The sequence below is a fragment of the Hypanus sabinus genome, unplaced genomic scaffold (assembly GCF_030144855.1).
Source record: "Hypanus sabinus isolate sHypSab1 unplaced genomic scaffold, sHypSab1.hap1 scaffold_1671, whole genome shotgun sequence".
Lineage (NCBI taxonomy): Eukaryota > Metazoa > Chordata > Chondrichthyes > Myliobatiformes > Dasyatidae > Hypanus > Hypanus sabinus.
In genome coordinates this window covers 1-26,118 of record NW_026779754.1, presented here as the reverse complement: position 1 = coordinate 26,118, position 26,118 = coordinate 1, and the positions used below count along the sequence as shown (strand labels likewise).

General features: G+C 45.1%; 1 protein-coding gene across 1 annotated transcript in view; it reads right to left on the bottom strand.

The window, feature by feature from the left end:
- Nucleotides 1–25,825, bottom strand: part of LOC132387265 (oxidized low-density lipoprotein receptor 1-like) — a 34,751-nt gene extending 8,926 nt beyond the window's left edge. The window contains exons 1-3 of the mRNA XM_059959615.1: nucleotides 25,778–25,825; nucleotides 23,732–23,851; nucleotides 6,221–6,340 (exon numbers count right to left, since the gene is read on the bottom strand). Coding sequence (XP_059815598.1) covers nucleotides 6,221–6,242 — 22 coding nt within the window. The 5' untranslated portion in view covers nucleotides 6,243–6,340; nucleotides 23,732–23,851; nucleotides 25,778–25,825. The remainder of the gene's footprint in view (nucleotides 1–6,220; nucleotides 6,341–23,731; nucleotides 23,852–25,777) is intronic.
- Between the last annotated feature and the right edge of the window lie 293 nt (nucleotides 25,826–26,118).

Sequence of the window (26,118 nt, the reverse complement as noted above, 5' to 3'; positions counted from 1 at the left end):
GAGCGAGAGAGAGGGGTGGGAAAGAGTGGAAAGAGAGTGTGTCACGGGTTTATTATTTTTCCTATCTGTATCACTGTTTGACCGCTTTGTTCATTTTTCACGCATGAGATATAAATGACTGTCTTCTGGGGATGAAGATGTTGTGGTGCTTTCGTGGACTCCATTGTGTTTCTTTGTTTTGCAGCTGCTGACAAGGAGAAGGGCAGCACGGACACGTGATGGTTAGCGCAGCGCTTTACAGTACCAGCGACCCTGGTTCAGTTCCCGTCACTGCCTGCAAGGAGTTTCCAATACTCCCCATGAGCCAGTGGATTTCCTCCGGGCGATCTGCGATCCTCCCGTAGCACAAAGACATATCGGTTTTTCGGTTAATTGTTTATTGTAAATATAACTGTCATTAAAAAGGAATAGTTCGGAGTATTGTTGGGCAACGCGGCCTGAATGGCCGGAAGAGCCGATTCTGCACTGTTTCTCTATAATAAAAAAAAAACAAAATAAATTTTAACTGTCGACAGGGAAAGGGATCTCGGGTTGATCACGCGGTTCAATGGAGAGATAAAGATTTGACTGCAGACGGGCCTTTGACAAAGTCTCTCTCATTGGAGATCCATTCACAAGATTGTGATGGCCGGGATTCACAGTGAATTGGGAATTAAGTCGCCGTACTGGCTTGTCCACAGAACCCAGAGGCCGGCGGCCGTCCGTGACTGGTGGTGCTACCCACGGGACCTCTAATGTCTGTGGCCAAGACCTGTGAGAACCTGGAGATTTAACAAGGCTTTGTGTGTTTCCAACATCCTGCATCGTAGACCAGCCAGTACAGCAGAGGAACAGGCCCCTCGGCCGGCAATGCTGTCCGGGATGCATTCCCTCTGGTGTCAGACATTTCACATTTGGGAATGATACCCTCTGTAACTCTTATGATCTTGTGTTATCTCTGAGCATTTCGCCTACCAAGGTGCAACATTTTACGTTTGTCCGGGTTAAACACCATCTGCCATTCCTCCATCCCATATCAGAAACTGATCCATGTCCCGCGGAATTCTTCGCAGGTCCTCTAAACGAACACAACACCCATCAACGTATCATCTACAAACATACCAAACCACCCATCTACATTCCCATCCAGATCGTTTATATATTACTATCTGATTATCTAATTGACTGCAATTTACATATAATCATATAACAATTCCAGTAGGGAAATAGGCCAACTCGGCCCTTCTAGTCCGTGCCGAATGCTTACTCCCACCAGATCCTACCGGCCTGCACTCCGCCCATATCGCTCCAGTCCTTTCCTGTCCATATACCTGTCCATTTTTATTAAATGACAATATCGAACGTGCCTCCACCACGTATATTGGATGCTCGTTCCACACGGCTACCAAACTCTATGTAAAGAGGTCCACCCTAAAATTTTTAGACATTAACTCTCAACTCATGCTCTCTTGTGGAAATCTCCCCTATTCTTAATAAAAAAAAATCTATCCACGTCAACTCTGTCTATCCCCCTGATAATTTTAAATACATCTATCAAGTTCATTCTCAACCTTCTACGCTCCATTGAATAAAACCCGAAGTTGTTCAAACTTTCTTTGTAAATTGGGTGCTGAAACCCAGGTATCATTCTCGTGAATCTCATTTGTACGCTCTCTATATTGTTGACATCTTTCCTATAGTTCGTTGACCAGAGCTGTACACAATACTGGAAAAATGGTCTCACCAATGCCTTGTACAATTTTAACATTACATCGCCACTCCTATACTCAATGGTCTGATTTATAATGGCCAGCATACAAAAAAAGCATTCTTCACCAACCTATCCTCATGAGATTCCACTTTCAAGGAAATATGCACCATTATTCCGAGATAACTATATTCTACTGCATTCCTCTATGACTTACCACGTATCGTGTATGTCCTATTTTGATTATTCCTACCAAAATGTAGCACCTCACACTCATCAGCATTGAACTCCATCCGCCACCGTTCAGCCCACTCTTCCGACTGACATAATCCTCTCTGAAAGCTTTGAAAACCTCCTTCGATATCCACAACGCCACCTGCCTTAGAATCATCTGCATACTTACTGATCCAAATTACCACCCCACCATCTAGATCATTAATGTATACGACGAACAACATTGGACCCAGTACAGATGCCTGACTCACACTACTGGTCACCGGCCTCCAACCTGACAAACAGTTATCCACCACTACTCTGTGACATCTCCCATTCAGCCACTGTTGAATCCATTTTACGACTTCAATATTAATACCTAACGATTAAACCTTCCCAACTAACTTTCCGTGCGGAACCATGACAGGGCCTTACTGAAGTCCATATAGACAACTTCCACTGCTTGACCCTTGTCAACTTTCCTAGTAACATTTCCAAAAAATTCAATATGATTTGTCAAACATGAACTTCCACGCACAAATCCATGTTGACTGTTGGTTTTCAGACCCTGTCTATCCTGATAATTAGAAGTAATCCACATATACATCACAGAGAGGACAGATCCCACCCACAGCCACAGATAAGGTCACTTCATTGTAGAACAAGGTTACTCAGTCACAGAACGCAGAATAAAGTATCAAAATTACAGAGAAATTGCAATGCCGTCAGACTATAAGGTTTAAGAGCCACGAAGATCTAGATTTGAGGTCAAGAGTACATCTTATCGTATTTGGGGTCCGTTCAGTAGTCTGATTACTGTCGTGCAGAAACAGTCCTTGAACCCCATGATACATGATTTCCCATTTTCCCTCCGATGGGAGGGTGCAGAAGACAGAATGTACCGGTGACCTTTGATGACTCTGGGTGCTTTATCTGAGCAGCAGTGTGTGTAGAAAGAGTTCATGGAGGGGTGGCCGGTTTCGGAACTGAGCTCAGCTCTTTGCACGACGCTCTGCAGTTTCTTGCGGTCATGGCCGGAGCAGTTTTTATATTTTTAGTGAGGAACCAGGACGTTTCATGAGAACAGGGTAGTAGACATGGTGAACAGGGAAGAAAATAAAACTGTATTTTTTTTTCACTTGGTAGACTACTCTGTGTAATGGTGTGGGGACCCAGAGGGGTTTGAAGGATTGAGATGATCGGATTGATAGACATAATGCACGCTTGACATGTCCCGTATCAAGATCCCAGATGGCAGATCACTCTTGAAGATGAGAGAGAGAGGAATGCAGAGAGAGACCGAGAAGGAATGGAGTGGTGAGACTGGGCTGTAGAGTGAAAGATAGGGAGAGTAAAAGAGATTAGGGGGATGTTGGCTTGTGACCCAAATAGATTTCTGGGGCAGATTTGACTGTGAAGGACAGACCAGGAATTGGTAGTAGATGTACCATTCAGAGGCTTGAACAAAGCTGTCAACAAGGTCTCGGATGGTAGATTGGTCGGGACATGGCGTGGAATCCAAGGAGTTCTTGTTTGACTAATTTTATTGCGGAGGACTGATCAGGTAGATGTGCTGGATTTAATGCACATAGATTTTTTAAAAAGCCAAAGATGGTATACCGTTCTAGGAGATTGCGTGTCGGTCCGGGAGGGATGGCTGATTACGTATACGATTGACTCGGCGATAGGAGACAAGGTTTAGGGTAGCAGTTCATTTCTCAGACCAGAGGCCCGTCACTAGCGGTGTTCACGGATGGTCGGTGGTGGGACCAGTGATCTTTGTCAACTACATCTGCCATTAAAAGCAGATTATAAAATACACGGTATGTAGACTAGCATATGGCATTAACTTTGCTGGCGTTTTAAGCAGTGAAGGTAGTTATCTCTTATAGCGGGATCTCGATTAGTCCGGGATGTGGCCGAACAGCAGCATTTGCAATTTAGTTTGAGCTATGGTAGTTCAGGAAGACAAACAACAGCGTAGAACTTGTGTCAAGGAAGGTTTCCTGCCACAATATGTGGCACAAGCCTAGAAGAGGAGAGTCTGTACTTGATTTGGTATTCGGAAATGAACCTGGTCAGGTGTGAGATCTCTCAGTGGGAGAGCAGTTTTGAGATAGTGATCATAATTCTATCTCTTTTACAATATCATTGCAGATAGATAGGAAAAGTCAGGTTGGAAAACCGTTTAATTGGAGTAAGGGGAATTATAAGGCTATCATTTTATTTTGAGATATGCAATGTAGTTTGAGCTATGGTACTTCAGGAAGACAAACAACAGCGTAGAACTTGTGTCAAGGAAGGTTTCCTGCCACATTATGTGGCACAAGCCGAGAAGAGGAGAGTCTGTACTTGATTTGGTATTCGGAAATGAACCTGGTCAGGTGTGAGATCTCTCAGTGGGAGAGCAGTTTGGAGATAGTGATCATAATTCTATCTCTTTTACAATATCATTGGAGATAGATAGGAAAAGTCAGGTTGGAAAACCGTTTAATTGGAGTAAGGGGAATTATAAGGCTATCAGGCAGAAAACTGGAAGCTTAAACTGGAAACAGATGTTCTCAGGGAAAAGTATAGAAGAAATGATGTTATTTGTGTGGATTTCTGTATAAGTACGTTACAATGAGACAATGAAGTTATGGTAGGGTACAGGAACTGTAGTGTACAAAGACTGTAATAATTCAAGTCAAGAAGAAAAAAAAAACTTACAAAAAGTTTAGAGAGGTTGGTAATGTTAGAGATCAACCCAGATATGTGTGAAGTGGTTGCGGTTCATTTTGGTAGGTCAGATATAATGGCAGAATATAGTATTAATGGTAACACTCTTAGCAGTGTGGAGGATCAGAGGGATCTGGGGGTCCGAATCCATCGGTCGCTCAAAGCAACGGGGCAGGTTGACTCTTTGGTTAAGAAGGCGTATGGTGTATTGGCTGTCATCAATCGTGGAATTCAGTTAAGGAACCGAAAGGTAATGTTGCAGCTAAAAGGACCCTGGTCAGACCCTACTTGGAGTACTGTGCTCAGTTGTGGTCGCCTCACTACAGGAAGGATGTGGAAGCTATAGAAATGATACAGAAGAGATTTACAATGATGTTGCCTGGATTAGGGAGCATGCCTTATAAGAATAAGTTGAGTGAAATGGGCCTTTTCTCCTTGGAGTGAGGGAGGATTGGAGGTGACCTGATAGAGGTGTACAAGATGATGAGAGGCATTGTTATTGTGGATAGTCAGATGCTTTTCCCCGGGGCTGAAATGGCTGCCACAAGAGGACACAGGATTAAGCTGCTGGTGATTAGGTACAGAGGAGATGTCAGGGTAAGCTTTTTACTCAAAGAGTGGTAAGTGCGTGAGATGGGCTGCCTGCACCGGTGGTGGATGCGGATACGATAGGGTATTTCAAGAGAGTTTAAGATAGGTACATTGAGCTTAGCAAACTGGAGGGTTACGTGCAAGCCTAGTGATTTCTAAAGTAGGGACATTTTCAGCAGAACTTTGTGTGTGGAAGGGCATATATTTTTTTTCTATGTGCTATGTTCTAACCTACACGATCAACGTGAGAAGCCTTCGGAAATATTACAGAGCAGAGGGACCCAGGGCTAAAGATACTAGGTTCTCTGAAAGTGGAGTCACGGGTAGACGGGGACCCTGGGGTTGTGTTGTAGAGCAGAGCGACCCAGTGGTACAGGGACACGGTTCACTGAATGTGGAGTCACAGGTAGACAGGAAACCAGGGGAATGTTGTAGAACTTGGGGATCTAGGGGTACATATACACGGTTCCTGGAAAGTGCAGTCATAGGTAGACAGGGCGTTGAAGAAAATATCTGTCGTACCGCCCTTCATCAGATGGTTAGATGAATACAAATGTAGGGAGGGCACGCTGGAACTGTACAAAACGTCAGTGAAACCACCCTTGGAGTAAAGTGTTCCCTTGCTGGCGTCCTCCTTTAGATAAGATGTCACTGAGCTGGAGACAGTACACAGGAGATTTGCGAGGACATTGCAGGGACTTGAGTGAATGAATTACGGAGACTTTCTACCTCGGAGCACAGAGGTGACCTTACGGAGTTGTGTATAACCACATGTGGCATAGTCAAGGTGAATAAACATAATCATTTTTCTCTAGGCTTGGATAATCGTGGACCAAACGTGATAGCATTAAGTGGGTGCAAGAGTGACAACTTTTTATTTTACCCGGACAGTGGTCCGTCTGTGGAAAGATCTGCCAGAGGAACTGATCGAAGCAGATACATAAAACTTGAACACTTGTGCGCAAAGCTCGTGACCACTTTTACAGTGACGTCATTATTGTGAACTCTGACCTGCCTGTGCAGTCACTGACATTTCGGCGGGTCCCGAGGCAATGGGAGGATCTTCATACTCTTCCACGAGATATTCGTCTTCCGGAAGTTTCAGAAATGAGTAGGTGGAGTTCAGCCCGTCTAAGGGAGAATGAGAGAGAGAGAGAGAGAGAGATTAAAGGAGGAAATGTACTTTGCTATCGGCGGCGGCAACAGCACTTCCTGAAGCGGAATTTCTCGAAGCTCTGCGAGGGTTATTTAAAAAAGGGGGATTCGAGAGCGGGAGGCCATTGAACGTGGCCTGTAAGTGGCTGTAACTGGAGTACCAATCATGAGTTGGATAGCCGGGAATGTTCAGCCACAAGAGGGAGACGCTGCCTCGCGGAGCGGTCAACAAAGGAGCGGTTATCAAAGGAGTGATCTGAGACAAAGCGATAGGGCTTTGGTTAATTCGGGCTTCGACGATAACGGGTCGAGGTTAGGTAAGCTACCTGTGAGGAATAGAACAGACCGTGTGTCTGTGAGGCCGGTATTCTATACTGCGTGTCAGATGTGGGAAGTACGGGGGATTCCCAGCCTCCCGGACGGTCACATCCGCGCAACCTGCGTCAAGCTGCTTCTCCTGTAGGGTAGGGTAAGGTACAGAAACCGTGGTGTACAAATGTTGTAATAAATCTATTCAAGAAGGAAAGAAAAGCTTACAAAAGTTTCAGAGACCTAAGTAAATGTTAGAGCTCTAGAAAATTATAAGGTTAACGGGAAGGAAATTAAAATGGAAATGAGGGGAGATGGAATAGGCCATAAGAAGTTATTGGCGGACAGGATTAAGGAAACCCCCAGGCATTACAACAAGTATGTGAAGAGCATGAGGATAAGACGTAAAAGACTAGGATCTATCAAGCGTGACAGTGGGAAAGGTGGTACGGAAACGGAGGAAATAGCAGACGCACTTAATCAGTACTTTTCTTTAGTATTCACTGAGAAAAAAGATCTTTGTGATAGTAGTGATGACTTGCAGCAGACTGAAAAGTTTGAGCATGTCGATATTAAGAAAGAGGATGTGCTGGAGCTTTTGTAAAACATCAAGTTGGATATGGCGCCGGGATCGGAAGAGATATACCCCAGGCTACTGTGGGAGGCGAGGGAGGAGATCGGTGACCCTCTGGCGATGATCTCTAGATCATCAATGTGGACAGGAAAGTTTCCCGATGATTAGAGGGTTGTGGATGCTGTTCCTTTACTTAGGAAAGTGAGTAGAAATAGGCCAGGAAATTGTTGACCAGCGAATATTACCTCAGTGGTGTGTAGGTTGATGGAGAAGATCCTGAGAGACTGGATTTATGAACATTTGGAAGCGGTATAATATGGTTAGGTGTAGTCAACATGGTTTTTGCAAGGGCAGGTCGTTCCTTACGAGCCTGACTGAAATTTTGAGGATATAACTAAACGCATTGTCTTTGGATTCAGCAAGGCATTTAACAAGGTACTCCATGCAAGGCTTACTGAGAAAGTAAGGAGGCGTGTTAAGCAAGGGGAGTTTACTCTGTGAATCTAGAAAAGGCAAAGAGCGGTTGTAGACAGCTCACATTCTGCATTGGTCGGTCACCAGTTGAGTGCCTCAGAGAGCTGTCCTCGGTTTCTTACTCTGCGTGATTTTTATAAATGACCTGGATGAGGAAGGGGAGGAACGGGTTGGAAATTATTCTAATGCAGGCTATTCTTGAGAACGAGGGCATGAACCCAGATGTATTGGTCCAGGTAGGGACCAACGATGTCGGTAAGGTGAGTGAGGGGGTCCTGCTTAGAGAGTTCAGGGAGTTAGGAGTGAAGCTGAAGGGCAGGACCTCCAGGGTGACAATCTCGGGATTGTTACTTGTGCCACGTGCGAGTGAGGCGAAGAATAGTATGGTTATACACATTCATACGAGGCTGAGAGCATGGTGCAGGAAGGAAGGGTTCAGGTTTTTGGATAATTGGTCTTTGCTCCAGGGACATTGGGATCGGTTTCGAAGGGACGGTCTACATCTGAACTGGAGGGGTACTAACATTCTTGCAGGAATGTTTGCCAGTGCTGCTCGGGGGGGGGGGGGGGGGGTTAAACTAGATGTGCAGGGGGCAGGGATCCAGATTGCGAGAGAAGATGATATGATGAAGGATAGGGGACAGGTGGGGAATACACATTTCCCAAATATTAATTGTATAAAGGAGAAAGGTGAGACAAAACACGTGTTGGAAAAGTTACACCTACAGAGGGTTGGTCAGAAGGAGCCTGGGGTTAAATGTGTAGAAGGTTTGGGTGATATTGAGAAGGTCATCAAAATTCAAGGTGCAAATAGCCCGATGGAAGTTCAAGGAGCTGGGTTAGGTACAATAGACAGTGTTTTAAGCAAAGAGAGGAGGAATGGGCTAAGAATTCTATACTTGAATGCGCGTAGTGTCAGAAATAAGACAGATGAGCTTGAAGCTCAGATGAAAATGGGGAACTACGATATTGATGGGATAACGGAGACATGGCTGCAAGGGGATCAGGCCTGGGAATTGAGTGTACCAGGGTATAAGTGCTATCGAAGAGACAGAAATATGGGAAGAGGGGGTGGGGTTGGTGAGGAATGAGATTCAGTCCTTAGCAAGAGGTGACTTGGGAACAGGGGAAGTAGAGTCTGTGTGGATTGAGCTGAGGAACAGTTAGGGTAAAAAGACCCTCATGGGTGTTGTGTACAGGCCCCCAAACAGTAGCGTGGATATTGTGTACAAGTTGATTAGGGAGTTAACATTGGCATGTACTAAAGGTAATGCAGTCGTTATGGGAGATTTCAACATGCATGTGAACTAGGAGAATCAGGTAGGTGCTGGACCCCAGGATAGGGAGTTTGTGGAGTGTCTAAGGGATGTATTTTTGCAACAGCTTGTGCTTGAGCCAACCAGGAACGAGGCTATTTTGGAATTGGTGATGTGTAATGAACAGGATTTGATAAGTGATCGTGAAGTAAAGGAACCATTAGGAAGAAGTGATCATAACATGATAAGATTTTATCTACAATTTGAGAGGGATAAGGGCAGATCAGAGGTGTCATTGTTGCAATTAAATAAAGGAGACTACGGAACTACGACGGAAGAGCTGGCCAATGTTAAATGGGCGGATGCCCAGGCAGGAAAGACAGTGGATCAGCAGTGGCAGATATTCTTGGGGATAATACAAAAGATGCAAAAGAAGTTCATTCCAATGAGAAGGAAGCATTTAAAGAGGGGGAATGGGCCACAGTGGTTGAAAAAGGAAGTCAGAGATAGTATAGCATTAAAGAAAAATAAATATGACAGGGCTAAGATGAGTGGGAATACAGATGATTGGGAAAGTTTTAAGGAACAGCAGATCTTAACTAAAAAAGCAATACGGAGAGAAAAAATCAGGTATGAGCTCAGTCTTGCCAGGAATATAAAAGCGGATAGCAAAAGCTTTTTTAGCTATGTGAAGAGAAAGAAGATAGTTAAGAACAATGTTGGCCCCTTGAAGAATGAATTGGGAGAAATTGTTAAGGGAAACAGGGAAATGGCAGCAGAATTTAAAGTGTACTTTAGATCTGTCTTCACCAGGGAGGACACAAGCAATCTCCCAGATGTATGGATGGGCCAGGGTCATAAGTTATCAGAGGAATTGAGACAGATTGACATTAGGAAAGAAACTGTGATGAGTAGACTGGTGGGACTGAAGGTTAATAAATCCCCGGGTCCAGATGGTCTGCATCCGAGGGTTCGAAAAGAGGTGGCTCAGGAAATTGCGGATGCATTGGTAATCATTTTCCAATGTTCCTTAGATTCAGGATCAGTTCCTGAAGATTGGAGAGTGGCTAATGTTTTCCCACTTTTCAAGAAGGGAGGGAAGGAGAAAACGGAGAACAATCGCCCTGTTAGCCTAACGTCAGTCGTGGGGAAGATGCTTGAGTCCATTATTAAGGACGAAATAGTGGCACATCTAGATGGCAGAAATAGGATTAGGCCGAGCCAGCATGGATTTCCCAAGGGTAAATCATGCTTGGCTAATCTGTTGGAGTTTTTTGAGGGTGTAACAAGGATGTTAGACGAGGGTAAGCCAGTGGATGTTGTGTACCTAGATTTTCAGAAGGCATTCGATAAGGTGCCGCATAGGAGACTGGTGAGTAAAATCAGAGCTCATGGCATTGGGGACAGGGTTTCAACATGGATAGAAAACTGGTTGGCAGATAGAAAGCAAAGGGTAGCAGTGAATGTGTGTTTCTCGGAGGTGACTAGTTGGGTACCAGAGGGCTCTGTACTGGGACCACAGCTCTTTACGATTTATGTCAACGAGTTAGATGAGGGCATTGAAAACTCTATCAGCAAGTTTGCTGACGATACTAATCTGGTGGCAGTGTGACACGTGAAGAGGACGTTAGGAGAATACAGGGAGACTTGGATAAGCTGGGTGATTGGGCAGATACTTGGCAGATGTCATTCAATGTGAATAAATGTGAAATTATCCACTTTGGAAGCAGGAGCAAGAGGGCAGATTATTGTCTGAACGGTGTAGAGTTAGGTAAGGGAGAAACGCAAAGAGACCTAGGAGTCCTAGTTCATCAGTCAATGAAGGTGAATGAGCAAGTGCAACAGGCAGTGAAGAGGGCAAATGGAATGTTAGCCTTTATTGGAAGGGGAATTGAGTACAAGAGCAAGGATGTCCTTTTGAATTTGAACAGGGCCCTGTTGAGACCACACCTGGAATATTGTGTACAGTTATGGTCTCCAGGTTTAAGGAAGGACATTCTGGCAATTGAGGAAGTGCAGCGTTGATTCCTGGGATGGCAGGGCTGTCTTACGCAGAAGGATTGGAGAGATTGGGCTTGTGCACACTGGAATTGAGGAGATTGAGAGGGGGTCTGATTGAAACGTTTAAGATAATTAAAGGATTTGATAGGATTGAGGCCGGAAATATGTTCCAGATGTTGGGAGAGTCCAGTACCAGAAGGCATGGATTGAGAATAAGAGGTCATTTATTTAAAACAGAGTTGAGGAAGAACTTCTTCTCCCAGAGAGTTGTGGAGGTGTGGAATGCACTGCCTCGGAAGACGGTGGAGGTCAATTCTCTGGATGCTTCCAAGAAGGAGTTAGATAGATATCTGATGGATAGGCGAATCAAGGAATATGGGGACAAGGCAGGGACTGGGTATTGATAGTGAATGATCAGCCATGATCTCAGAATGGCGGTGCAGACTCGAGGGGCCGAATGGTCTACTTCTGCACATATTGTATATTATCTATTGTCTATTGTAATGCCACAACGGTTGGAAATGTTGTGGATAGGGTGGAGGGATGTCAATGGTTACAGCGGGACAATGATAGGATGCATAACTGGGCTGAGGAGTGGCGGATGCAGTTCAACCCACATAAGTGTGAAGTGGTTTATTTTGGTAGGTCAAATATGATGGCAGAATACAGTATTAATGGTAAGACTCTTTGCAGTTCGGAAGATCAGAGGGATCTTGGGGTCCTAACGACGCTCAAAGCAGCTGCGCAGGTTGACTCTGTGGTTAACAAGACGTGCGGTGTATTTGCCTTCATCAACCGTGAGATAGAGTTTGGAAGCTGAAAGGTAAATTTGCAGTTCCTTCCTATCACCCTTACAATCTTCTAGATCTCTAACATCATCAAGCCCTCTGAAACTTTCGTAAGCTTTCTCTTTCGTGTTCATTAGATTTATTACAGCCTCTGTACACAACGGTTCCTTTACCCTACCATAACCTCCCTGTCTCATTCGAACGTACTTGTACAGAACTGCACACAAATATCCCAGAAACATTTGCCACGTCTTGCGTACTTTTCCCCGAGAACATACGTTTCCAATTTAAACATTTATTTTCCTGCCTGATTGCATCATAATTCTCATTACTCAAATTAAAAGTGTTTCTAACTTGTCTGTTCCTCTCTCTCTCCAATGATATTGTCACGGAGATAGAATTGTGATCATTATCTCCAAAATACTCTCCCACTGATAGATCTGACATCTGAACTGGTTCATTACTCAGTACCAAATCAATTACAGCCTCTCTTATGTTAGGCTTATATGCATGTTGTTTCAAGAAACCTTCCTGAACACACCTAACATACTCGGCTCCAACTAATCCCCTTGCTATAGGGAGATGCCAATCGATATTTGAAAAATTATAATCTCCCATCATGAAATCTCTGTTATTATTAAACCTTTCCAGCGTGTGTTTCCCTATCTGCTCTTCGATATTCCTGTTACCATTGAGCACCCTATAAAAACACCCTGTAAAGTTATTGACCCCTTCCTGTTCCAAACCTCCAACCACAGAGACTCCGTGGAAAATCCCTCCATTGTATTCACCTTTTCTTCAACCGCGACACTATCTCTGATCAAGATTGCCACGCCCCTACCTCTTTTGCCGTCCTGCCCTTATTGAAACATCTAAAACCCGGCACCTAAAGAAACCATTCTTGTCCCTGTTCCCTCCAAGTTTCTGTAATGGCCACCGCATCATATCTCCACGTCCTGATCTACGCTTTAAGCTCATCCGCTTTGTTAATAGCTTTCCAGGGTCAGCAGGAAGTGTCGACGGAGTTCATGAAGGGGAGGTTGGTTTCAGAGATGTGGTGTGCTGTGTCCACAGTGCTGTGCAGTATTTTGGTTGTGGAAGCAGGGCGGTTCATGAGTACAGGATGGTAGATGTGATATGCCGGGAAATCAATGAGGCGTTTAATGCTTCCACTTTACAGGCTATTCTGTGGAATGGTGTGGGTCATAGGGAGATCTGCCTAACTGATTTGTGCAGATTGGTAGGCATAATGAACGTTCAATTAAACAGGTCTCAGATTGTATATCGATCTGGAAGACGGAAGACAGGGGTGTAGGGAGAGACGGAGAAGTAATGGAGCAGATATAAAGGAAGGGAGGGGGACGATAGGGGGATTGGAATATAGAAGAGCGCGGGAGATGCCAGATGGTGTGAGACACCGGGAGTGTAATCGGGCCTCTTTATCTGGAAAGAAAGACCTGGCACCGACAGCAGATGCAGCATACACAGACTAACAGGGCTGTGAACAATGTCCGAGAAGGCACACCACTCTAGAAGATGGTGTGCGACGCAGTGAGGGCTGACCAGCTGGATATACAATTGGCTAAAGGATAAATATGACAACATGTGCCTGGAGGCGGAGGAGGTTGGGGAAGTCCTAAGTTAATACCTTGCTTCAGTATTCACAAGTGAAAAGGATCTTTATCAGAGTGAGGCCGAAATAGAGCAGCCCTGTATGCCAGGCAACGTGGAGATTCAGTAAGAAGTGCTGGATCTTCTTAAAAACATCAAGGTTGATAAACCCCCCCGGGCCGGATATGTTACACCACAGGTTGTTGTGGAAATTGAAAGAAGAGGTCGCTGGAGAAGCACAGTCTACTCATGGATAGTCAACATGGCTTTGTGACAGGAAGATCGTACCTGAAGATCCTGATTGAGTTTTTGGAGAGGTAACAAAATAAATTGATGAGGGTAGGGCAGTGGATGTGGTTTACATGGACTTCAGCAAGGTATTTGACAAGGTCGCTTCGCAAGACTCATCCAGGAAGGCATGATTCACGGAATAACTGGAACATTTGTTGCTTGGCTTAAAAGGAAGAGAGCAGAGTATAGTTGTGGAAGGAAAGTATCCTGACTGGAGGTCAGTGAGTACTGGAGTGCCACAGGGATCTGTTCTGGAATCCCTGCTGTTTGTGATTTTTATAAATGTCCTGGATGGATAGGCGGAAGGTTGGGTGAGTAAGTTTGCGGATGACACGAAGATTGGAGGAGCGGTGAATGAAACTGCAGGTTGTCGAAGGTTTCAAGAGGATATAGACAGGCTGCAGAGTTGGACAGAAAAGTGGCAGATGGAATTCAATCCGGGTAATTATGAGGTAATGCATTTTGGCTGACAAACCAGAAGACTGAGTACAGGATTAATGTTCAGTTACTTAGGAGTGTGGATGAACAAAGGGTCCTTGAGGTTCAAATCCATACATCCCTCAAGGTCGCTGCGCAGGTAGATGGGGTAGTTAAGAAAGTCGATGGGATGCTCGGCTTCATTAACAGTGGGATTCATTTCAAGAGTAGAGAGGTCAAGTTGCAACTCTACAAATCTCTGGTGAGACCGCACTTAGAGTATAATGTTCAATTCTGATCACCTCATTATAGGAATAGTGTGGAAGCTATGGAGAGGATGCGCAGGAGATTTACCAGGGTGTTGCCTGGTTTGGAGAACAAGTCATATGAAGCAAGGTTAGCAGAGCTGGGGCATTTCTCTTTGGAGCTTAGAAGAATGAGAGGGGACTTGATAGAGGTCTACAAGATTATGAGAGGCATAGATCGGATGGATAGTCACTTTCTGTTTCCCAGGGCACCAATAGCAAACAGCAGAGGGCATACGTACAAAATTAAGGGAGGGAAGATGAGGGGAGACATCAGGTGTAAGTTTTTTTACACAGACGGTTGTGAGAGACTGGAATGACTTGCCAGGAATGGTAGTGGAGTCTAAAACATTAGGGGTATTTAAAAGCCTCTTGGATAGGGGCATGGATGAAAGAAAAATAGTTATGGGGTATTGTGGGTTTAGTGCTTTTTTAAGGATTATATGGGTCGGTAGAACATGAAGGGCTGAAGGGCTTGTTCTGTGCCGTAATGTTCTATTTGTTGAAGGGACATAGCTTTAGGGTTGAAGATCAGACAGACAGACAAACTATATTGATCCCGAGGGAAACAGGCCCTTCAGCACTTCACTTTCTACCGACCTATATAATCCTTACAAAATGCTAAACCCACACTAACCGATGATTTTGCACGCTGTCATTCCGTCATTAGTGGTGTTAACTAGCATTTCAGGGGTGGGACCAGAGATCTTTGTCAACTGTTTTGACGATTTGTAGCAGATTATTCAAGACTCGGCTGGTGAGCTTGCGGACGATTCTAACGTCGGTGGCGTTGTTAAAAGTGAAGATATTTCAGGGAAATATCACTCAGTTGGGGAAGTGAGCTAAGCAGTGGCAATGCAGTTTAATTCGGACAAAAGCGAGCTGGTAATTTAAAGGACAGGACCACTACACGTCCCAGTGAGTCGAGACATAGGGAAACCATACAGATTAGCACTTGGCTCAAGAGTTAGTATAGAACGGATGGATTAAAAATTTGACATAATTGTGGTTTTTTCCAAGGAAGTTGGGATGTGTACAGAAGAGACGGAAGACCGTTTACACCTAAACTGGAGGGCAACTGATACTCCAGCGGGAAGGATTTCCAGAACAGTGCATGAAGCTTTTGGGGAGAGTGGTTAAACTCGAGTTGCAGGGGGCATGGGATTCCAGCGCACAGTTCCAGGGTAGATAGTGAAGTCCTTATGGGGTCTGAAGTTGTAAAGATCTCAGAAAAAAGCTCGAATCAAAAGGTTGAGCATGTTGCGACCAGTGTCCTGAGCAGCGTATATGTGACTCCAGGAAGGTTTAAAGAAAGGCCGTTGTGAACAATGCATTATGATATTGGAGACATTTGTTTCAGAATTACTTGTAGGAAGAGCAAGCAGGACTGCGCGATATTTCGGGTTTCTCTATGTTTAGACGTGAAAAAGGAGGAGCCATTTTGATTTTTTCTTGTCCTCATCGGAGTTAAGAGAGGCGGGACAGCGCAGGCGTGTAACGTCGGGCAGCGAAACGGGAAGGTTTAAAAAGGACACAGCCTTAAACAGCAAGAAGTGTTGTGAGGGCAGTTGGTGAGCGGGAAGCAGATTGAAGGCTTATGGGCTTTGGCTCAGCGGGTTTAGGTGGAAAAGGGTGAGGCAAGGTGGGTTTAGGTTTCAGTTTTTCCTGTTATTTGAGGAAAGGGGAAGTATGAGTGTCAGGGCAGTGTGTTGGTCTAGCCTCCTAGCCTCTCACCCTCCACATCTGCGCCAGGTGCGCCGAACTGCAGCTCCTGAGGGACCGAATTAGGGAACTGGAGCTGCGGCTCGATGACAACCGTCTGGTCAGGGAGAGTGAGGAGTTGGATACAGAGGAGATACAGGCAGGTGTGCACACCGGGACCACGGAAGCCAGGCAGGTGGGTCACGGTTAGGAAGGGGAAGAGTAAAGTACCAGAGATTTCCCCAGTGACTGTACCCCTTGACAGTAAGTACTCTTGTTTGAGTACTGTTGGGGGGAGACGGCCTTCCTGGAGGAAGCAAGAGTGGCCGTGCTTCCGACACACACTCCAGTCCTGTAGCTTAGAAAGGAACGGAAAGGAAGAGGAAGGCGGCAGTAATAGGGAACTCGATAGTTAGGGGGTCAGATAGGCGATTCTATGGACGCGATCACGAGACCCGGATGGTAGTTTGCCTCCCTTTTCCCAGGGTTCGGGATGTTTCTGAACGCGTCCAATATATTCTGAGGTGGGAAGGTGAGTCGCCAGAGGTCGTGGCTAACGGATTAGATTAGGGGGCAGGGAATGAAGTTTGGGGCAGGTGTTACACTTGAATCGAAGGGGGACCAATATCCTGGCGGGGTGATTTGCTATGGCTACTGGGGAGACTTTAAACTAGAATGGTTGGGGGGTGGGAATCAATTTAAAGAGACTGGTGAAGTGGTGGTTAGTTCACAAATAGAGAAGGCTAGTAGACAGTGTGTGAGGGAGGATAGGCAGGTGATAGGGAAGGGGAGCGCTCAGAACGAAGATGTAGGGGAGAAGGAAGAAAAATGTAATAAAGTTGAACGCATTGTTAGGGATAAACAGAGAGGAAGAGGTGGAGTGTTTCTTAAATGCATCTAGTTTAATGCGATGAGTATTGTAACGAATGTAAATGAGCTTAGAGCATGGATTGATACCTGGGAATATGATGTTGTAGCTATTAATGAAACATGGTTGCAGGAGGTGTGTGATTGCAAACTAAATATTCCTGGATTTCTTTGCTTCAGGTGTGATAGAATCGGAAGGACAAGAGGAGGAGATTGCTTGTCCGATACAATATTAGTGCAGTGCTTTGGCAGGATAGATTAGAGGGCTCATCTAGGGAGGAAATTTGGGTTGAATTGAGGAATGGGAAAGGTGTAGTGTCACTTATAGGGGTGTATTATAGACCACTTAATGGGGAGCGTGAACTAGAGGAGCAAATTTGTAAGAAGATAGCAGATATTTGTAGTAAGCACAAGTTTGTGATTTTGCGAGATTTTAATTTTCCACGGGTAGACTGGGAACCCAATTTAGTAAAAGGGCAGGGTGGTTTGGCGTTTGTAAAATGTGTGCTGGGCAGCTTTTTTTACAACAATACATAGAGGTACCGACTGGAGAAGGGGCAGTGTTGGATTTCCTGTTAGGGAATAAGATAGGTCAGGTGACGGACGTAAGTGTTGGGGAGCACTTCGGGTACAGAGATCACAATACCATTAGTTTCAATATAATTATGGAGAAGGATAGGACTGGACCCACGGTTGAGATTTTTGATTGGAGAATGGCTAAATTTGAGGAGAAGCGAAAGGACTTAGGAGGAGTGGATTGGGACAATTCGTTTTATCGGAAGGATGTAATAGAGAAATGGAGGCCAGTTAAAGTTGAAATTTTGAGGGTACAACATCTTTCTGTTCCTGTTAGTTTGAATGGAAAGGTTGAAAGTTTGAGATCGCCATGGTTTTCAAGGGATATTGAAAAATTGTTTCGAAAAAAGAGGGAAATCCAGAATAAATATAAGCAGCATTGTGTAAATGAGGTGCTCGAGGAATACAAAGAATGTAAAAAGGATCTTAAGAAAGAAATTAAAAACGCTAAAGAAGATACGAGGTTTCTTTCACACGTAAGGTACAAGTAAATCCGAAGGGTTTCCACAGTTATGTTAATAGCAAAAGGACAGTGAGGGATAAAATTGGTCCCTTAGAGAATCAGAGTGTACTGCTATGTGTGGAGCGGAAAGAGAAAGGGGGGATTTTGAACAATTGATTTTCTTTGGTATTCACTGAGGAGTAGGTATTGAATTGTGTAATGTAAGGAAACAGGTAGGGAAGTGATAGGAACTATGACGATTAAAGAGGATAAAGTACTGGCACTTTTAAGGAATATGAAAGTGGATAAATCGCCGGTTCCTGAAAGGATGTTTCCTAGGACCTTGAGGAAGTAGTGTAGAAATAGGGTTGAGAATATTTAATGTATAAAATAATAGAAGCTCGAAGATATTAAATGTCATAAAACGGGGATTGTGCCGGAGGACTGGCGTATTGCTCATGTGGTTCATTGTTTAAAAAGGGTTCTCAGAGTAAATTTAGCAATTATGGGCCTGTCAGTTTGATGTCAGTAGTGGGTAAATTAATGGAAAGTATTCTTAGAGACGGTATGTATAATTATCTGGATAGAAAGGGTCTGATTAGAAACAGTCGGAATGAATTTGTGCGTGGAATGTCATGTTTCACAAATCTTATTGAATTTTTTGAAGAAGTTACGGAGAAGGTTGACGGGGGTAAATCGGTGGATGTTGTCTATATGGACTTCAGTAAGTCTTTTGACAAGTTTCCACATGGAAGGTTAGTTAGGAAGGTTCAATCGTTAGGTATTAATTTTGGAGTAGTAAAATGGATTCAACAGTGCCTGGATGGGAGATGCCAGAGAGTAGTAGTGGATAACTGTTTGTCAGGTTGGAGGCCGGTGACTAGTGGTGTGCGTCAGGGATCTCTATTGTGTCCAAAGTTGTCTGTCATATAAGTTAATGATCTGGATGATGGGGTTGTAAATTGTATTAGTAATTATGCAGATGATGCTAAGATGGCGTTGTGGATATTGAAGAAGGTTTTCAAAGCTTGCAGGGAGATTTATGCCAGTTAGAAGAGTGGGCTAAATGATGGCAGATGGAGTTTAATGCTGATGAATGTGTGGTGCTACATTTTGTTAGGAATAATCCAAATAGGACTTACACCGTAAATGGAAGGACATTGAAGAATGCAGTAGAACAGTGTGATCTAGGAATAATTGTGCAGAGTTCTCTGAAGGTGGAATCTCATGTGGATAGGGTGGAGAAGACAGCTTTTGGTATGCTGGCCATCATAAATCAGAGCATTGGGTATTGGAGGTGAGATGTAATGTAAAAATTGTTAAAGGCCTTGGGTGAATTTGGAGTATTGTGTGCAGTTCTATTCACCGAATTATAGGAAAGATATCAACAAAATAGCGAGAGTACAGAGAAGATTTACTAGAATGTTACCTGTGTTTCAGCACCCAGGTTACAGGGAAAAGTTGAACAAGTTAAGTCTTTATTCTCTGGAGCGTAGAAGGTTGGGGGGGACTTGATAGACGTATTTAAAATAACGAGGGAGATAGATCGAGTTGACGTGGATAGGCATTTTCAATTGAGAATAGGGGAGAATCAAGCAAGGGGACATGATTTGAAAGTTAGGGGGCAAAAGTTTAAGGGTAAAGCGAGGTGAAATTTCTTTACTCATATAGTGGTAGCTACGTGGAATGAGCTTCCAGTGGAAGTGGTGGATGCAGGTTCCGTATTGCCATTTAAAGTAAAATTGGATAGGTATATGGACAGAAAGGAATGGAGGGTTATAAGCTGAGTGCGGGCCACTGGGACACGTTGAGTGTAAGCGTCGGCACGGACTAGAAGCGCCGAGATGGCCTGTTTTCCTGCTATAATTTTTATATGGTTATATGTTTAATCGAGAAACAGAGCACACTTGTCTGAGTTGATATCAGAAAGAGATTTGACAGGGGACCGAGTGACGACTTTGTTTTTACCCGTGCTGGAAGGAGCTGGCAGAGTAAGTGATCGGTGCAGATGCTTTAGGACCTGAATACTTGGGCATATGACAAAAGACAATAGGTGCAGAATTAGACAATTCGGCCCCTCGAGTCTGCACCGCCATTCTGAGATCATGGCTGATCATTCACTATCAATACCCAGTCCCTGCCTTGTCCCCATATCCCTTGGTTCCCTTATCCATCAGATATCTATCTAGCTCCTTCTTGAAAGCATCCAGAGAATTGGACTCCACCGTCTTCCGAGGCAGTGCATTCCACACCTCCACAACTCTCTGGGAGAAGAAGTTCTTCCTCAACTCTGTTTTAAATAACTGACCACTTATTCTCAATCCATGCCCTCTGGTACTGGACTCTCCCAACATCTGGAACATGTTTGCTGCCTCAATCCTATCAAATCCTTTAATTATCTAAAACGTTTCAATCAGATCCCCTCTCAATCTCCTCAATTCCAGTGTGTACAAGCCCAATCTCACCAATCTCTCTGCGTAAGACAGCCCTGCCATCCCAGGAATCAACCTAGTGAATCTGGGCTGCACTCACTCAATTGCCAGAATGTCCTTCCTCAAACCTGGAGACCAAAACTGTACACAGTATTCCAGGTGTGGTCTCACCAGGGCCCTGTACAAATGCAATAGGACATCCTTGTACTTGTACTCAATTCCCGTTGTTATAAAGGCCAACATTCCAATTGCCCTCTTCACGGCCTGTTGCACTTGCTCATTCACCTTCATTGACTGATGAACTAGGACTCCTAGGTCTCTTTGCATTTCTCCTGTACCTAACTCTACACCGTTCATACAATACTCTGCCCTCTTGTTCCTGCTTCCAAAATGGATAACTTCACATTTATTCACATTGAATGACATCTGCCAAGTATCTGCCCACTCACTCAGCCTATCCAAGTCTCCCTGTATTTTCCTAACGTCCTCTTCGCATGTCACACTGCCACCCAGTTTAGTATCGTCAGCAAACTTGCTGATATAGTTTTCAATGCCCTCATCTAAATCATTGACATAAATCGTAAAGAGCTGTGGCCCCAATACAGAGCCCAGTGGTACCCCACTAGTCACCTGCAGCCAGTCCGAGAAACACAAATTCACTGCTACCCTTTGGTTTCTATCTGCCAAGCAGTTTTCTATCCATGTTGAAACCCTGTCCCCAATGCCATGAGCTCTGATTGTACTCACCAATCTCCTATGTGGCACCTTATCGAATGTCTTCTGAAAATCTAGGTACACAACATCCACTGGCTTACCCTCGTCTACGATCCTTGTTACACCCTCAAAAAACACCAACAGATTATTCAAGCCTGATTTGCCCTTGGTAAATCCATGCTGGCTCGGCCTAATCCTATTTCTGCCATCAAGATATGCCACTATTTCGTCCTTAATTATGGACTCAAGCATCTTCCCCACGACTGACGTTAGGCTAACAGTGCGATAGTTCTCCGTTTTCTCCTTCCCTCCCTTCTTGAAAAGTGGGATAACATTAGCCACTCTCCAATCTTCAGGAACTGATCCTGAATCTAAGGAACATTGAAAAATGATTACCAATGCATCCACAATTTCCTGAGCCACCTCTTTTCGAACCCTCGGATGCAGACCATCCGGACCCGGGGATTTATTAGCCTTCAGTCCTACCAGTCTACTCATCACAGTTTCTTTCCTAATGTCAATCTGTTACATTTCCTCTGTTACCCTATGTCCCTGGCCCATCCAAACTTCTGGGAGATTGCTTGCGTCTTCCCTCGTGAAGACAGATGTAAAGTACATTAAATTCTGTTGCCATTTCCCTGTTTCCCATGACAATTTCTCCCAATTCATTCTTCAAGGGGCCAACATTGTTCTTAACTATCTTCTTCTTTCTCTTCACATAGCTAAAAAAGCTTTTGCTATCCCCTTTTCTATTCCTGGCTAGCCTGAGCTCATACCTGATTTTTTCTCTCCGTATTGCTTTTTTAGTTAAGATCTGCTGTTCCTTAAAACTTTCCCAATCATCTGTATTCCCACTCATCTTAGCCCTGTCATACTTCTTTTTCTTTAATGTTATACATTCTCTGACTTCCTTTGTCAACCACTGTGGCGCCTTCCCCCTCTTTGAATCCTTCCTTCTCATTGGAATGAACTGCTTTTGCATCTTTTGTAATATGCCTAAGAATATCTGCCACTGCTGATCCACTGTCTTTCCTGCAAGAATGTTAGTACCCCTCCGGTTCAGTTGTAGACCGTCCCTTCGAAACAGTTCCCAATGTCCCTGGAACAAAGACCAATTATCCAAAAACCTGAACCCTTCCTTCCTGCACCATGCTCTCAGCCTCGTATTGATGTGCTTAACCATACTATTCTTCGCCTCACTCGCACGTGGCACAGGTAGCAATCCTGAGATTGTCACCCTGGATGTCCTGCCTTTCAGCTTCACTCCTAACTCCCTGAACTCTCTAGGCAGGCACGTGACCCCTTCAGAATGACGTAATTACTGTGAACTCTGACCATTTAACTTTGGCCAGCTCTTCCTTCATGGCTCCGTAGTCTCCTTTATTTAATTGCAACAATGACACCTCTGATCTGTCCTTATCCCTCTCAAATTGTAGATAAAAACATCATGTTATGATCACTTCTTCCTAATGGTTCCTTTACTTCAAGATCACTTATCGATTCCTGTTTATTACGCATCACCAATTCCAAAATAGCCTCGTTCCTGGTTGGCGCAAGCACAAGCTGTTCCAAAAATACATCCATTAGACACTCCACATACTCCCTATCCTGGGGTCCAGCACCTACCTGATTCTCCCAGTTCACCTGCATGTTGAAATCTCCCATAACGACTGCATTACCTTTTGCACATGCCAATGTTAACTCCCTAATCAACTTGTACCCAATATCCACGCTACTGTTTGGGGGCCTGTACACAACACCCATTATGGTCTTTTTAATCCTTACTGTTCCTCAGCTCAATCCACACAGACTCTACTTCCCCTGTTCCCATGTCACCTCTTGCGAAGGACTGAATCTCATTCCTCACCAACAGGGTCACCCCACCCCCTCTTCCCATATTTCTGTCTCTACGATAGCACATATACCCTGGTACACTCAATTCCCAGGCCTGAACCCCTTGCAGCCATGTCTCCGTTATCCCAACAATATCGTAGTTCCCCATTTTCATCTGAGCTTCAAGCTCATCTGTCTTATTTCTGACACTACGCGCATTCAAGAATAGATTTCTTAGCCCATTCCTCCACTCTTTGCTTAAAACACTATCTACTGTACCTAACCCAGCTCCTTGAACTTCCATCGGGCTAATTGCACCCTGAATTCTGATGACCTTCTCAAGGTCACCCAAACCTTCTACACATTTAACCCCATGCTCCTTCTGACCAACCCTCTGGATCTGGATCCCTGCCCCCTGCACATCTAGTTTAACCCCCCCCCCCCCCCCCCCCGAGCAGCACTGGCAAACACTCCTGCAAGAATGTTAGTACCCCTCCGGTTCAGTTGGTGACCGTCCCTTCGAAACAGTTCCCAAAGTCCCTGGAACAAAGACCAGTTATCCAAAAACCTGAACCCTTCCTTCCTGCACCATGCTCTCAGCCTCGTATTGATGTGCATAACAATTCTATTCTTCGCCTCACTCGCACGTGGCACAGGTAGCAATCCCGAGATTGTCACCCTGGATGTCCTGCCTTTCAGCTTCACTCCTAACTCCCTGAACTCTCTAAGCAGGCACGTGACCCCTTCAGAATGACGTAATTACTGTGAACTCTGACCTGCGTGTGTAGTCACTGTTATTTCGGTGGGTCCCGAGGCGATGGGAGGATATTCATTCTCATCGATGAGACGTTCTTCTTTCCGAAGACTCAGCACTGAGTAGGTGGCGCTGAAACGGTCTGAAAGAGAAAACGAAGGAATGAGAGAGAGAGATAGAGACAGTGAGAGCGAGAGGGAGAGAGAGAGAGAGAGAGAGAGAGAGAGAGAGAGAGAGAGAGAGAGAGAGAGAGAGAGAGAGAGAGAGGTCGTTTTAGAATGGGGCGAGTGAGAACAGAAAGATTGAACAGAGAGAGGGGGAGAGTATTATGTGAGGTTGAGAGAGCACTGAGAGGACGTGAGGGAGAGAGTGAGTTGAGAGAAAAACACGGGGAAACCGAGGAGGAGAGAAAGGGTGGAATGAGTGGATGGAGAGGGAAAGAGGGTGAGAAATAAGAGCAATGGGTGGGAAATGGAGAGAATGGGAAGAGGGAAAAGGGGAAGAATTAGGACGGGGGAGACGGATAGAGAAGAGGGAGAGAGGACAGTGCAGGGGGAGTGAGAAGTGTGAAAGCGATAGCGAAAGAGTGAGAGGGACAGGGGTAGTGGGAGGAGGAGAGAGGGAGCGAGAGAGAATTGCAGACAGAGAGGGAGGAGACAGAGGATTATGTTTGTACTATATTTCTCCTCGTTCTATTTTTGTATGAAACCTTCTTTTCTAACACATTGGATATATGTCGACCTTGCGGCTAGGGCATTTCTAGGCCGTCTCTGTAGTCGGTTAGATGGTCGGTACAACATTGTGGGCCGAAGGGTCTGCAATGTGCTGTAGATTTCTCTATTCTATGACCTGGTGATATCTATCCTCCCATTGGTTTGGTGCAGAAGAAGAACGGGTGGGGGGGGGGGTGAGTGAAGGTAGAATTTAATGATGCTGGCTGCTGTCCCGTGGCAGCAGGGAGTGCAATCAGAGGTCATGGAGGGGAGGCTGGTTTCGGAGTTGTGCTCAGCTGCGTCTGCAGAGCTCTGCAGCTTCTCAGGGTCACGGGCGGAGCAGTTTCTATATTATGAATGAGGAACCAGAACAGTTTATGAGAACAGGGAAGTAGACGAGAATGTGTGGGGAACTCAATGATGAATTCACGTTTCCACTTTGGAGGTCACTCTGTATAATGGTGTGGGGACCGGGGGATTTGACTGACTGATTTTTCGAATTGTTAGGCATACTGCACACTGACTTTAAAACATCCATTCACAAGGTCCCTGGAAGTCGATAACTCCAGAAGCTGGAAGAGAGGGATGGCAGAGGCAGAGAAGGAACACTGAGCACTGATAGAGGGATGGAGAGGGGAAGATAGCGCGGCTGGAAGTTAGTGTGAGACCCAGGGTCAGTTGTCGGGCTGGTTTCACCGGGTAAGACAGATCAGGCACGGAGAGTAAATGGAGCGGTGACAGACTATAACACGGCGATTAACAAGGCGAGATAGTTGTCTGTTCTGGAGGAAGATATGAAAATCAGTGATCTGTTTGACTAATTTAAATCAGCAGGACTGATCAGGACGGGATGGTAGATATTATGTTGCAAATGGTATGCCGCTCTAGAAAAACATTAGACCATAAGACCACGAGAGTCTGCAGGCCACGTACAGGACGTCGGTAAGGCAGCACAAGGGGTACGTTATTCAGCTTTGATCGTCCTGCTCTAGGAAAGATGCAACAGAACAGGAAAGAGAGCTAGCTGAGCGAGATGTTGCCGGGCCTCCACGGACTGAGTTACTCATAGGGCAGGGATGACCTTTCAAGGGTTTCTGAAGCCACGAGGGGAACAGACAGAGTGATATTTTTTTCAGCGAAGTGGGGAATCGTGGACCAGAGCGCGCATGACTAATGTGAGGGGGGAAAGATATTTAATTGGCGAGTCGATTGACAGCATTTTGTTACCGAGATGCTGGTCAGTCTATGGAACGAGCTGACTGTGAAGCGGTCGAGGCGGAAGCATTAGAAACTTGGGTACTTGGGCACATGACGCGCCACTTCTCCAGAATGACGTCATTGTCGAGAACTCTGACCTGTCTGTCCAGTGACTGGCAGATCGCCGGGTCCCGAGGCTACGGAGAATCCTCATCCTCATCGATGATTGGTTCGCCTTTCCCAATGTTCAGCTGTGAGTAGGTGGAAGTCAGACCGTCTGGGAGAAAATGCGAGAGAATGTGAGAGAGAGTGTTCGAGAATGGGGGGTGGCGGGAGAGGGGAAGACGGAGTACGGAAAGAAGAGGTAACAGAGGGGGAGAGAGGGATGGGAGCACAGCAAGAGAAGTGAAGGAGAACAGAAGGAGAGAGGACTAAATTGGATCGATGGGATGGTTGAAACATGCTTGATGGAAGTGGAAGAGACTGAGGGAGTGATTGA